The sequence below is a fragment of the Hyla sarda genome, chromosome 12 (assembly GCF_029499605.1).
Source record: "Hyla sarda isolate aHylSar1 chromosome 12, aHylSar1.hap1, whole genome shotgun sequence".
In the NCBI taxonomy this organism is placed as follows: Eukaryota; Metazoa; Chordata; class Amphibia; order Anura; family Hylidae; genus Hyla; species Hyla sarda.
This window is the reverse complement of record NC_079200.1, coordinates 24,524,344-24,538,314: the sequence shown is the minus strand read 5'-3', so window position 1 is coordinate 24,538,314 and position 13,971 is coordinate 24,524,344. Positions and strand designations below refer to the sequence as shown.

The window sequence follows — 13,971 nt, the reverse complement described above, 5'->3', positions numbered from 1 at the left end:
TGGTATGTTAGGTTAGGTAGGCGTACGTTCCATACGCACTGAAAGGCCCTGACCATAAGTTGAAGGTTGAATGACAACCTGGGTTTATGGGAGGGGCCTGGGTGGTATAAATACCAGCACGTGCAGGTTCAGGTGCACGTTGGACGTCACGCTGTCCCACCCATCAGCCCTCCCTCTTTTTTCAGGTCTTCCTTCAGCCTCTTTCAGGGTATGCCCCCTTAAGGTGTACCCCCCGACGGCGGCCCGGGCACACCTCTGCCGCAGATTAGGTAAGGTAGATTATGTCTGGTATTCTTGTTACAGGATAGGAAATAGGGTTAAAGTTATCCTAGTATGTTAGGTTAGGTAGGCGTACGTTCCATATGCACTGAAAGGCCCTGACCATAATATATATATATATGTATATATATATATATATATATATATATATATATATATATAATCACTATCCCAGTCAGAGTCACTGCACGACTTGCTGGCATTTGTAGTCCCATTATGCAATATGTAAGAGGAGCAGATGATTATTTTTATATATATTATCCTCTGCTCCTCTTTCATATTGCATAATATATTGTGTATGGGGGACTATAGATCCCAGCCAGCCGTGCAGCATGTTAGAGGATCAGAGGATGAGGAGATCCAGAGAGGAAAGGGTTACAGAGCAGCCTGCAGTGATTGGCTGGCAGCTCAGTGACACACAGTGAGGGAGGAAGTTCAGTCATGTGGAGTGAGGGCAGATGAGAGAGAAGATAAAAATCCAGACTGCAACTCATGTAATCTGTTTTTATTAGAAATATAGGGGCTAAACACATAAAACTTAGATGTACATGATCAGGGTGAGGTGCGGAGTAACACATAACAGATTTTTATTATTTGGGGGAGATGATAGGTACGCTTTAACCTGTGAATTTAACCTGTTTGAGTACATGCAACCCTATTACAATTTCCTGAACAAGGAGATAGCTATTAGGCTACGTTCACACTGCTGGTTGTCTCCGACAATGTGAAGTCTGTTATTTTAGGATCGAGAAAAGCCGGAGAAAAAAAAATTGTGCTTGCATCGTCTTTTTCTCTGGCTTTTCTCTCCAAAAATAACGGCTGCTATTGAATACAATGGGGTCCATTGGGACCCGTTATTTGCCGGCATGCTCCAGCAAAATTACGGCCGGCAAAATTGGCAGAATTTGCCTGAGCAGTGTGAAAGGGGCCTTACTTGTACAGGTTTCCAAATGGTTAATGACAACCTCTGCTCCAGACCTAACCAATGGCCACAGTGATGTCTTATGTCAGTCACTGATTGATGGAACGGGCAGGTCCTGTGGGACTGGAAACAGGTGGAGACCAGCAGAGGCCCAGGGGCATTGGTTGAAACAGCTGCGAGGGACCAGAGGAGGTGAGTATAACACGTTTATTATTTTTACACTACAACCAGCTGTGAAGAAATGTTTTGGTTTTCCCCCTACAACCCCGCGACTTACATTTTCTTAGAGGAATGAAAATCCAATGAATATTTATGGGCAGCCATTTTTTATTCAGGATGATCACAGTGCAGATAATACAAAGACAATAACATTTTCATTGTGCAGAATATATTTATTATATCATGCATAGAGCAGTGAATGGTGTTATCTTAGTACGACAGCCCCTGTTTTACATAAGACCAACCCGGTCCAGCTTTTAAAACCCCTGGCTGTTGGCATCAACCATACACCCTCTTAAAGGGGTACTCCACTGCTCAACATTTGGAACAAAATGTTCCGAACGCTGAAGCTGGCGCCGGGAGCTCGTGGCGTCATAGCCCCCTCATGACGTCACGAGCTCCCGGCACCGGCTCCAGCAGAGTACCTCTTTAATGGGAAATATAGTATTACACAGAGGCCATTCAAAAGTAATACATGAACAGACTGTGCCTGTCAGGCTGGTTGCCACTGATGCTTCCTGGCTCTCCACTTTGCACAATAAGGGGACTCACCCTCTATAAAATCCATATGATCTCTTAGAGAATGGAGCGACAGACGACATCCTTGACCGCTGTTCTATTCATTCGCTGCCGCTGTACTCGGCTATCTTTGGCAGTCTTATAAGTGAATGGAGTGGCAGTCTTGCGTGTGTGCGGTCGTTCCACTGACTTGGGGGTCATCGATCAGATACTTATCACCTATCCTCTGGGACAGTAATAAGTTATAATCCTGGGATCAGTCCTTCCAATAGATTTGGAAATGATAGTACAAGTTGTGATTTTGATAACTTTCAATAATATGAGATTTTCAGTCCAGATCCGCCATTAGTATTTCTCTGGTTTGAACAAATTTCTATATTGTAGAGAGACATTTACTAGCGGGAGACACCCTTGTTGTTCTTAAATTGTTTCACTAATTCAGCAAGGATCTCCATCCCCTCAGCAAGACCTTCCCCAGTTGTGGCACAACAGCCTTGGATATGCCATAGGTCTCTCTTTATGTCATCCAGCCCCAAATTCTCAGCAAGTTCTTCTGGTCTCCTGGCACTGGGGACATCTTGCTTATTGGCCAGCACCATAAAGGGGACTCCTCTCAGGCTCTCTTGTTCCAACATATCATTCAGCATTGTCCCGACATCAGGAAATCTTTCTGGGTCATTACTGTCCACCACAAAGATAACTCCATCTGTATCTGGATAGTATAAAGGGTAAAGTTGCTTCATCTTGTTCCCACCTCCTATATCCCACAAAGTGAATATGACGTTACCGACTGGTTCAACAGTCTCTACATTGATTGCAATGGTGGGGATTGTAGTGACTGTCTCGTGCAGCTTTAGCTTGTACAGGATAGTTGTCTTCCCGGCAGCATCCAGACCACACATCAGGATCCGTGCTTGGTATCCAGTGAACTTCAGTAGGGCTCGGTGGAAGGTGCTCAGAAGAAGACCCATAGTCGAAAGTTTCTTTTCTGCCAGAATATAAAGCAGTTTGCTCTTGGTAATTCTTTTTGAACACTTCCCCTCTTTTATACACAATCCAATCACATGTCAATCCTATCGGAGCTTAGAGAAAACCAAACATACATATCTAGTATTTCCTGCTTGCTCTATAATTCTATGTCGCAACTTTATTGCAACTTCCTGCCGTCAGTTATGACAGTAACTCTAGTGATAGCGGCAAGGGAAATGACCTCTGGAGTAACCTGTTTGTATATTTAAAACTTTTTTGCAACTTCCTGAACATACAGATAGTTAATACTGTACAGGTTTCCAGGTAGTTTAATGACAATCTCTGCTCTGGACCTGAACAGTTGTAGTCAGTGGCATAACTAGGACCACAGTGCAAAGTCATTTAGCAGGTCCCCACCAACTATTGGGCCTTTTGGTGCCTACTACCACTGTATCTGCTAATATTACACGGTTCCTATTCAAATAATGCTCAGCAGATTTTTTTTTTATCTCCCTCTATAATGTTCGTATTCCCTATTAGTGTATTCCCTATTAATAAGACAATCCCATTTTGGGCTAAATCAGGAGATTTGTATGAGTAATGAAATCCTTGCAGTCCACATGCACCAGAAGGAACTACAGATGGAGTTATATACACATTTCACATAGTAGCGGTGATGTTACTGATTGGTTCTGCAGTCTCCATATTGGATCCACTGGTGAGTCCAATCTGTACAAAGCAGTGGTCCTACCAGTTGTGGTTCTACATCTATTTGTCTCTATAGTGAATTTGTGGTGGCCCAGTACAGGAATTGCACCCCTGTACCCTAGCTGCCCTGTCCGGCAGACTCCATCCTGTGACCCCTGGGCCACAAAATGTGTTATGCCTTTAACCTGTTAAGGACGAAGGGTGTACCTGTACGCCCTGAGTCCGCTCCCTTTCTATAACGTGGCCCCACATCATAGCGGGTCGGGACCCGTGGCTAATAGCGCATGGCACTGATTGTGGTGCCGCGTGCTATTAACCCTTTAGACGTGGCGTTCAAAGTTGATCGCCGCGTCTAAAGTCAAACTAAACTACCCCCGGCTAGCTCAATGGAGCCGAACGAGAAAGAACCCAACAATGTCAGAAATCAATCTGAGAGTTTTAGAAAATCCTACTGAGGGGCGTGACTTCTCAAACAATGGGCGTAACGCGATATTTTTCCAAAACCCCTAGTTTTTTTTTGTCCAAAACCGAAGAAAAAGCGGAGACAAGTGGATTGTGAAAACTCCACTGCCAGAGGCTGGTGTAAAAACAGGTAAAATGGTCGGGACTTTCCAAATTATGGGCAATATGCATAAATAAGGTAAACCCAAATTAAAAAGACTTGTTCACTTAACTCGCCTTTCATCCTGACATATCTTTCTTAGTTAATAGTATATATAGACAAAACTGTGCAACCAAGTGTGAAGAACTTTTCACTAAATGTATATTTTAAATGGTGTTGTCTTTGAGGTTTGCGTTTCATGGTAGTAGTTTCTAACATTATCTGAGGTTTATTAAATAGGTATTGCACAACTTTATTCGTAGTATTGCCAACATAATCCACGTTCAGCCTTTTCTTCCACCTGGTCTGTAGAATGTCGTCGCTATGGCTCGCAGCCTCTGTGTAAAAATGCATGCTCAAATGGTATTCCAAAATTTTGTAAATATTGTTGAAAATGTTGTCTCAGGAATTCTGCGAATACTTGGGAATTGTCATGCTTTTGCATTGCTGGTTGTTGGGGGGGGGGGGGGGGGGGCTTTGTCTCTTTCCTCAGATTATCACATACCGGAAGAGAAACTGTGTTTCCCCGCATTTTTTGTCCTTTCCGTTGAGGATTTAAAAAAAAACAAAAAAACGTGTGCATCAAAGAAAAAAAGGACACCGTGCAACATCTTAGTAAACAACACTAGGAAAACAACAAAGGACAAAAAAATAAATAGATAAAAATAACGGCAACCAAAAACGCTACACTCTTAGTAAATGAGTGTCTTTTAGCTTTAAATGGGCACTATCATTAAAACTAATTTTTACCATTGCAGATATGGTAAATAAATAAAAATATTTCTAATGTAGTTTGTTTAAAAAAAAAAAAAGTTTTATTTGTGTTTATTTTTTTTTTTTTTTTTTAAAGCTGCCACTAGGTGTCTCCCTACTTGTCCAGAGCACATTTCCCCCCATCTCTTGCACAGACTTTGGACTCCTGCTGGCCTGGCAGAAGTCTAAAATCAGGAAATGCAGTCTGGAGCGCTGAGGGGGGTGTGTGCAGCCTTAGCCAATTATAACTTATCTCTCCTGTGGGCTGTGTGTAGCAGAGTGAGGGAGGAATTTCTCCCCTGTATGGCTTCAGATGATGTCACTCCTGCTGGGGAACGCCCCTTCCGAGTCTGTGAATCTGACTGAGCAGAAAATACAGAGCAATATCAAGGTAGAAAAATTAAAAATAATAAAAATAAAGGCAGGGGGTGGTTTATCATGATGGGGGCAGTGAACTGGGATTTAACAAGATCATGAGACATACTCTTTAACCTATACAAGGCAGTGGTCCTTCCAGCTGTGATATTGAATCCAGTAGTGGGGGTTGTAGTGATTGTCTTTTTCAGCTTCAACATATATAATGTTGGGGTCCGTTCAGCAGTATCTAGACTCAGCAACAAGGCCCAAGCTCTGGTTTCACATGTGCCCAGAAGAGGTTGGTAGATGCTACTTTGGAATGTGATGTCTAACAGGGGACCTCTGCAAATCTGGGGGATGGGTATCATATGTGACTTTAACCTGTTTGAGTACATGCAACCCTATTGCAATTTCCTGAACAAGGAGATAGCTATTACTTGTGCAGGTTCCCAGGTGGTTCATGACAACCTCTGCTCCAGACCTAACCAATGGCCACAGAGATGTCTTATGTCAGTCACTGATTGCCGGAACGGGCAGGTCCTGTGGGACTGGAAATGGGTGGAGACCAGCAGAAGCTTGGGGGCATTGGTGAAACAGCTGTGAGGGACCAGAGAGGCCTTACCTCGCATGTTGCGGGGGACACAATCCCAATATGTCAGGAGGCTGCTGCGGGCAGGCGCGCCGTTAGGCACTATACCTGCGGGTCCCAAGAGTGCAGCAAAATCCTGCAGCCTCCACTGTGTGAACCCCTAAATGTGCCTCTTCTATGTCTCCTCGGATTCTGTGGAGCCGGCCCTGGAGGATCGCCAAGGCCTCTGCACATGAGACTACATGCACTGCAGAACATAGCACCTTAGTGTCTTCTACAGATCCAAGGGTGCAATGCTCTGCAGTCTGCACATACCCCCCCCCCCCCCATTGTGTATAGCAGTGTGTATGTACATTCTTATACAGGTGGGGGTATGTGCAGAGCATTGCACCCTAATCTGTACTACAGACAAGGGTGCAATGCTCTGCACATACCCCCACCTGTATAGGAATGTACATCCGCACACACACTGTTATACTCATGGGGGGTATGTGCAGGCTGCAGAGCATTGCACCCTAGGGTATTCTACAGACTAGGGTGCAATGCTCTGCAGTATGCACTAACCAATGGCCACAGTGATGTCTTATGTCAGTCACTGATTGACGGAACGGGCAGGTCCTGTGGGACTGGAAACGGGTGGAGACCAGCAGAGGCCCTGGGGCATTGGTTGAAACAGCTGTGAGGGACCAGATGAGGTGAGTATAACATGTTTATTATTTTTACTCCAGAACCAGCTGTGAAGAAATGTTTTGGTTTTGGTTTCCCCCTACAACCCCGTGACAATCCAATAAATATTTATGGGCAGCCATTTTTTATTCAAGGGGATCACAGTGCAGATAATACAAAAACAATAACATTTTCATTGTGTAGAATATATTTATTATATCATACATAGAGCAGTGAAGGGTGTTATCTTAGTATGACAGCCCCTGTTTTACATAAGACCAACCCGGTCCAGCTTTTAAAACCCCTGGCTGTTGGTGTCAACCATACACCCTCTTAAAGGGGTACTTGACTGCTCAGCGTTTGGAACAAACTGTTCCGAACGCTGGAGCCGGCGCCGGGAGCTCGTGACGTCATAGCCCCCTCATGATGTCACGCCCCGCCCCCTCAATGCAAGTCTATGGGAGGGGGCGTTCACGCCCCCTCCCATAGACTTGCATTGAGGGGTGGGATGTGACATCATGATGGGGCAGGGCTATGACATAACGAGCTCCCGGCGCCGCCTCCAGCGTTCTGAACAGTTTGTTCCAAAAGCTGAGCAGCGGAGTACCCCTTTAACGGGAAATAGTATTACACTGAGGCCATTCAAAAGTAATACATGAACAGACTGTGCCTGTCAGGCTGGTTGCCACTGATGCTTCCCGGCTTTCCACTTTGCACAATAAGGGGACTCACCCTCTATAAAATCCATATGATCTCTTAGTGAATGGAGCGAAAGACGGCATCCTTGACCGTTGTTCTATTCATTCGCTGCCGCTGTACTCGGCAGTCTTATAAGTTAATGGAGTGGCAGTCATGCGTGTGTGCGGTCGTTCCCCTGACTTGGGGGTCATCAATCAGATACTTATCACCTATCCTCTGGGACAGTAATAAGTTATAATCTTGGGATCAGTCCTTCCAATAGATTTGGAAATTATAGTGCAAGTTGTGATTTTGAAAGCTTTCAATAATATGAGATTTTCAGTCCAAATCCGCCATTAGTATTTCTCTGGTTTGAACGAATTTCTGCATTGTAGAGAGACATTTACTAGCGGGAGACACCCTTGTTGTTCTTAAATTGTTTCACTAATTCAGCAAGGATCTCCATCCCCTCAACAAGACCTTCCCCAGTTGTGGCACAACAGCCTTGGATATGCCATAGGTCTCTCTTTATGTCATCCAGCCCCAAATTCTCAGCAAGTTCTTCTGGTCTCCTGGCACTGGGGACATCTTGCTTATTGGCCAGCACCATAAAGGGGACTCCTCTCAGGCTCTCGTGTTCCAACATATCATTCAGCATTGTCCCGATTTCAGGAAATCTTTCTTGGTCATTACTGTCCACCACAAAGATAACTCCATCTGCATCTGGATAGTATAAAGGGTGAAGTTGCTTGATCTTGTCTCCACCTCCCATATCCCACAAAGTGAATATGACGTTACCGACTGGTTCAACAGTCTCTACATTGAACCCAATGGTGGGGATTGTAGTGACTGTCTCATGCATCGTTAGCTTGTACAAGATAGTTGTCTTCCCGGCAGCATCCAGACCACACATCAGGATCCGTGCTTGATATCCAGTGAACTTCAGTAGGGCTCGGTGGAGGGTGCTCAGAAGAAGACCCATAGTTGAAAAAAAGTTTTTGCCAGAATATAAAGCAGTTTGCTCTTGGTAATTCTTTTTGCATACTCCCCTCTTTTATACACAATCCAATCACATGTCAGTCCTATCGGAGTTTAAAGGACACCACAAAGGTTCATATCTAGTATTTCCTGCTTGTTCTGTAATTCTGTGTCGTGTTGGAAGATTTCAGTGCAGTCAGTTATGACAGTAACTATTGTGATAACGGCAAGGGAAATGACCTCTGGAGTAACCTGTTTGTTTGTTTAAAACTTTATTGCAACTTCGTGAACATACAGATAGTTATTACTGTACAGATTTACTCTAGTGCTGGGCGGTATGGCCAAAAATGTGTATCACAGTCTTTTTCAAACTTATGGCGGTTCCACCGTATTTGACAGTATATTTTTTTCACTCATTTGCTTTTTCACTCATACTCCCCCCCCTCGAATGAATTATCAGCCGTAGTGCGCTGGGGAACTAATCATATATGACCCGCGGGCGCTGTCCTGCTTTTCCTCCCCCCCACAGAATGAATGAACTATCAGCCGCAGCGCTGTCCCTACATTGGGGGACTAATCATGTTACCCACAGTAGGTGATCTCCTTTTCCTCCTGTGAGCCACAGGCACTTTTTTATTAATCTGAAAAAATACTCACATAATATACTGTACAACAATCTGTACAAAGCAGTGGTCTTACCAGTTGTGGTTCTACATCTACAGTATTTGTCTCCATATTGAATTTGTGGTGGCCGAGTACAGGAATTGCACCCCCTGTAACCTAGCTGCCCTGTCCGGCAGACTCCATCCTGTGACCCCTGGGCCCCCCTTCACCTGTCTCCTATGTACATTGCCTTAAAGGGGTACTCCACCCCTAGACATCTTATCCCCAATCCAAAGGATAGGGGATAAGATGTCTGATCGCGGGAGTCCCGCCGCTGGGGACCCGCGCCGTCATGCCCCCTCCTATAGACATGCATTGAGGGGGCGGGGCGTGACATCAAACGGAGGCGGAGTCGTTACGTCACAATCTTCCATCCCCGTAGTCGGGAGCCAGACCCTCCAGCGCTTACAGGTGGGTGCTGCGTGCTATATTGCGGGGGTCCCCAACGGCGAGACCCCCGCGATCAGACATCTTATCCCCTATCCTTTGGATTGGGGATAAGATGTCTAGGGGTAGAGTAACCCTTTAAGTTCCTATGTTATACAGTGTATTGTACATAAAATGTGTTATGCCTTTAAGTACTCTTGTCATGTGATTGTAACTATGGAAGGTACCAGTGACCATGTGACCTACAGGGTGACCTATGAGACCCCTCCTGAGTCTCCCCCATATAAGCCCTGGGTGGAGCTTCTTCAGTCTCTTATGCTCTCTTTAGTGCTGAATGCAGCAAGGTCAAGTCCTAGGTGTGTGTCTGGAGTCCAGAGGAGGCCTAAAGTCTACCACGCAGCCACGGATCCACAAGTCCACTACCCCCCCAGGTCCAAGTCAAAACCTGGTAAGCTACAAACGAGGCCGCACCGGGTACCGGTAAGCTACAAACGAGGTAAAGTCAGTCTTAGTCAAGTCAGTCCAAGTCAAGTCTGTCTCAAGTCCTGAGAGACTCGGGAAGTCCACCCGGAAGAGACACCATTGCTTGGACATATCTGACTCTCCTGTAAAACAGTCTGTTTTTGATACTCATGATAACTCAAGAGAAAATGTAAATATCCCCGAGACCTTCTTTTACTCAGGCGATCAGGCAAAAAAATATTTAACCTCACATGTAAGACCCTCGGCCCCAGAGGAAGAAACCACCAAACGGGCATCTAAATCCTCTAAGAAGAACAAACCAGATTCCTATGTAACTTCTAGCCAGGAATCATCTTCAACCTCAGAAGCCTCAGATATGGAGGACTTTTATGAAAGTGAGGATAATGATTCTTCATCTACTATTTTAGATTCCCAAGGGATTCCATTTTTCCCCCCTGATCTAATCATACACCCCAGATCGGGGGATTGGACACCTTTACCACAGGTGGCTAAATATGTGGCATCTCTGATTAAAAAACCTTCAGATAAGGCTAATAGAAACAAACTAAGGGCAGAATGCCCGCTCCCAATATTGCCTCAAAAGACTTCCATAGCTCCGGACATTGATCCGGTTTTGACCAAAGACCTTTTCAAATCGGACAAACACTCCAAAAAAGTATCGATAGGTCCTTTAAGGCCGTCCAGGACAAATTATTGGATGTTATAGGACCTCTTACAAAGATAATTAATCTTTCAGAACAGGGTGCAATATCTGGTGAACCTGTAGACACTGAAGTCCTACGTGGATGGGCTCAGTGTGCTGAGCAATACAAATGCTGCAATCTGTACAGAACGTCGCAGATCTATTCTGATGCGACTTGACCCATAGCTAACCCATTTAGCACCAAATGAACCCAGTCCTTTTTTCTGAGGGTTAATAAATTTGTCAGATTGTTCATTACCCTTGACAAGGCCCAAACTTCCCTGAAACGGGTGTTTAATCCTAGAGTTTTTGGCAAGGCTGGGAGAGGAAAGGGCCGCTTTCCCAGCCGGGCCCCCACTTCCCATCCATTTCATAGAGGCCCTACCGTACCACAAGAAGGCCTTGGGCAGGACGCAGACAACGAGGGTACCCAAGGTCCAGACCCTCTACAGGTAAGTCAGAATATCTCTCCATCTCATCTGATCCCACTGATGGCAGACTTCAGTATTTTTTTCCTGCTTGTTCCAGGATCACATCAGATGTGTGGATCCTCAATACTGTCTCAAGTTATCAACTAGATTTCAGAACCCTTCCTGTACAGTTACATCTTCCCCATTCTATCCAGTTTTCAACTTTAGACAAATGTCTAATTCAAACAAATAGAGGAAATTTTCCAAAAAAGAGCAATTTCCCCTGTTCCTCTCCACACTCCAGGTTTCCTAAGCAACATTTTCCTGGTAAAGAAAAAAGATGGTCACAGACCAGTCATAAATGGGTGCCGACCACGGGGCCGGAGTATCGTGACGTCACGACTCCGCCCCCGTGTGACATCATGCTCCGCCCCCTCTATGCAAGTCTATGGGAGGGGGCAGGACGCAGCATGCAGCTCAAAGAGGTGGGTGCCGAATGCAAGATTGCGGGGGTCCCCAGCGGCGGGACCCCCGCGGTCAGACATCTTATCCCCTATCCTTGGGATAGGGGATAAGATGTCTTAGTGCCGGAGTACCCTTTTAGGAGATCTTTTACATCAAAATGACTGGTTAGACAAGATAGATCTCAAGGTCTCATATCTGACAGTTCCAATTCATCCTTCTTTACATCATTATTTACAATTTATTTGGAAGAACCAGAAGTGGCAATTTACTTGCCTTCCATTCTGCCTATCTTCAGCCCCATGGTGCTTCACAAAATTGATGAAACCAGTTGTAGCCACTCTAAGAAGCAGAGGTGTTCGTCTGGATGACATATTGATCATGGCTTCTTCCCTAGCTTTAAGGCATCGCCATCTAGAATGGACCCTTTCTCTTCTCAAAGAGTTAGGTTTTCTTATCAACCTCAAAAAATATGTACTAATTCCTTCAAAAAAAGTGGAATTCTTAGGATTCCTAATCGACACTCAATCGGCTCTATTGAGTCTTCCCGCCAGGAAGATGCCTATGATTCGCAAAAAAATAAGTTATATTCTTTCAAAAAGTCTAATTTCCTTAAGAACACTCGCTCGCGTAGGGTTACTTTTTGCCTCGATCCAGGCAATCTTCCCAACACCTCTACTTTACAGGGCTCTCCAAAAACTAAAATCTCAACACCTCAGGGAAGGTCTGAATTATTCAGACGAAATTCCCATATCTTCAGACGCCAAAGAGGAACTACTTTGGTGCCTTCACCACCTTCAGGAATGGAATGTAAAGACCATTTTCAATTCCAAACCAGATATGGTGATAGAATCGGATGCAAGTCTTTTAGGTTGGGGTGCCCGCTGTGGTCACCATTCAACAGGTGGTCAGAAACTGAGTCTCAACGCCATATTAATTGCCTGGAATTGTTAGCCAGTTTTTTCGCTCTGAAGTGTTTTGCAAAACTCAAATCCAATTGTTGTATTCTACTTCATTTGGACAATTTCTTGGCAGTTTAAGACATCAATCGTCTGGTAGGCCCCAGATCGAAGATTTTAGCAGACATTACCAAGGAGTTCTAGCATTTCTATCTGGACAAGAACATTGTACTGAAGGCCGAATACATTCCAGGTATTTCTAATTCTGTTGCATATTGGAATTCCAATTACCTCTCCGATTCCAGCGTTTGTGTTACGCCTAGCGCTCCGGGTCCCCGCTCCTCCCCGGAGCGCGTACGGCGTCTCTCTCTCCGCAGCGCCCCGGTCGGTCCTGCTGACCGGGAGCGCTGCCCTGTCATGGCCGTCGGGGATGCGATTCGCACAGCGGGACGCGCCCGCACGCGAATCGCATCCCAGGTCACTTACCCGTTCCCGTCTCCTGCTGTCATGTGCTGGCGCGCGCGGCTCCGCTCTCTAGGGCGCGCGCGCTCCAGCTCCCTGAGACTTAAAGGGCCAGTGCACCAATGATTGGTGCCTGGTCCAATTAGCTTAATTGGCTCCCACCTGCTCCCTGGCTATATCTGAGCTCCTCCCTTGCACTCCCTTGCCGGATCTTGTTGCCCTTGTGCCTAGTGAAAGCGTTTTGTGTGTCTAAAGCCTGTGTACCAGAACTTCTGCTATCCACCCTGACTACGAACCTTGCCGCCTGCCCCCGACCTTCTGCTACGTCCGACCTTGCTTCTGCCTACTCCCTTGTACCTCGCCTATCTTCAGCAGTCAGAGAGGTGAGCCGTTGCTAGTGGATACGACCTGGTCACTACCGCCGCAGCAAGACCATCCGCTTTGCGGCGGGCTCTGGTGAAAACCAGTAGTGACTTAGAACCGGTCCACTAGCGCGGTCCTCGCCAATCCCTCTCTGGCATAGAGGATCCACTACCTGCCAGCCGGCATCGTGACAGTAGATCCGGCACTGGATCCCGCTGAAGTTCCTCTGCCAGTTGTCGCCGACCTCACCACGGTGGTCGCCCAGCAAGCCCGTCAAGAGCACCAGCTGTCGTACTTGACCACCATGACACAGCAACTCCAGTCGCAGCTACAGCAGCAACAGTCACAGCTACAGCAAGTTCAGTCTCAACTACAGCAGCAACAACCATCTCCTCCGCCAGCTCCTGCACCCCTTCCGCAGCGAGTGGCCACTCCTAGCCTCCGCCTGTCCTTGCCGGACAAATTTAATGGGGACTCTAAGTTTTGCCGTGGCTTTCTTTCGCAATGTTCCCTGCACTTGGAGATGATGTCGGACCAGTTTCCTACTGAAAGGTCTAAGGTGGCTTTCGTAGTCAGCCTTCTGTCTGGAAAAGCCCTGTCATGGGCCACACCGCTCTGGGACCGCAATGACCCCGTCACTGCCTCTGTACACTCCTTCTTCTCGGAAATTCGAAGTGTCTTTGAGGAACCTGCCCGAGCCTCTTCTGCTGAGACTGCCCTGCTGAACCTGGTCCAGGGTAATTCTTCCGTTGGCGAGTACGCCATACAATTCCGTACTCTTGCTTCAGAACTATCCTGGAATAATGAGGCCCTCTGCGCGACCTTTAAAAAAGGCCTATCCAGCAACATTAAAGATGTTCTGGCCGCACGAGAAACTCCTGCTAACCTGCATGAACTCATTCATCTTGCCACTCGCATTGAC

At 46.1% G+C, this 13,971-nt stretch overlaps 3 protein-coding genes across 4 annotated transcripts in view; 1 reads left to right on the top strand and 2 right to left on the bottom strand.

Moving 5' to 3' along the window:
* Positions 1-13,971, top strand: part of LOC130296819 (uncharacterized) — a 94,035-nt gene that overhangs the window by 63,951 nt on the left and 16,113 nt on the right. The gene's annotated exons all lie outside the window — the stretch shown is intronic.
* Positions 1,487-3,223, bottom strand: LOC130296821 (uncharacterized). The gene has a single exon (XM_056548821.1). The coding sequence runs from the start codon at positions 2,908-2,910 to the stop codon at positions 2,335-2,337; it is 576 nt and encodes a 191-aa protein (XP_056404796.1). The 5' UTR covers positions 2,911-3,223; the 3' UTR covers positions 1,487-2,334.
* LOC130296824 (uncharacterized) lies at positions 7,225-8,242 on the bottom strand. Its single transcript, XM_056548823.1, has one exon. The coding sequence runs from the start codon at positions 8,240-8,242 to the stop codon at positions 7,667-7,669; it is 576 nt and encodes a 191-aa protein (XP_056404798.1). The 3' UTR covers positions 7,225-7,666.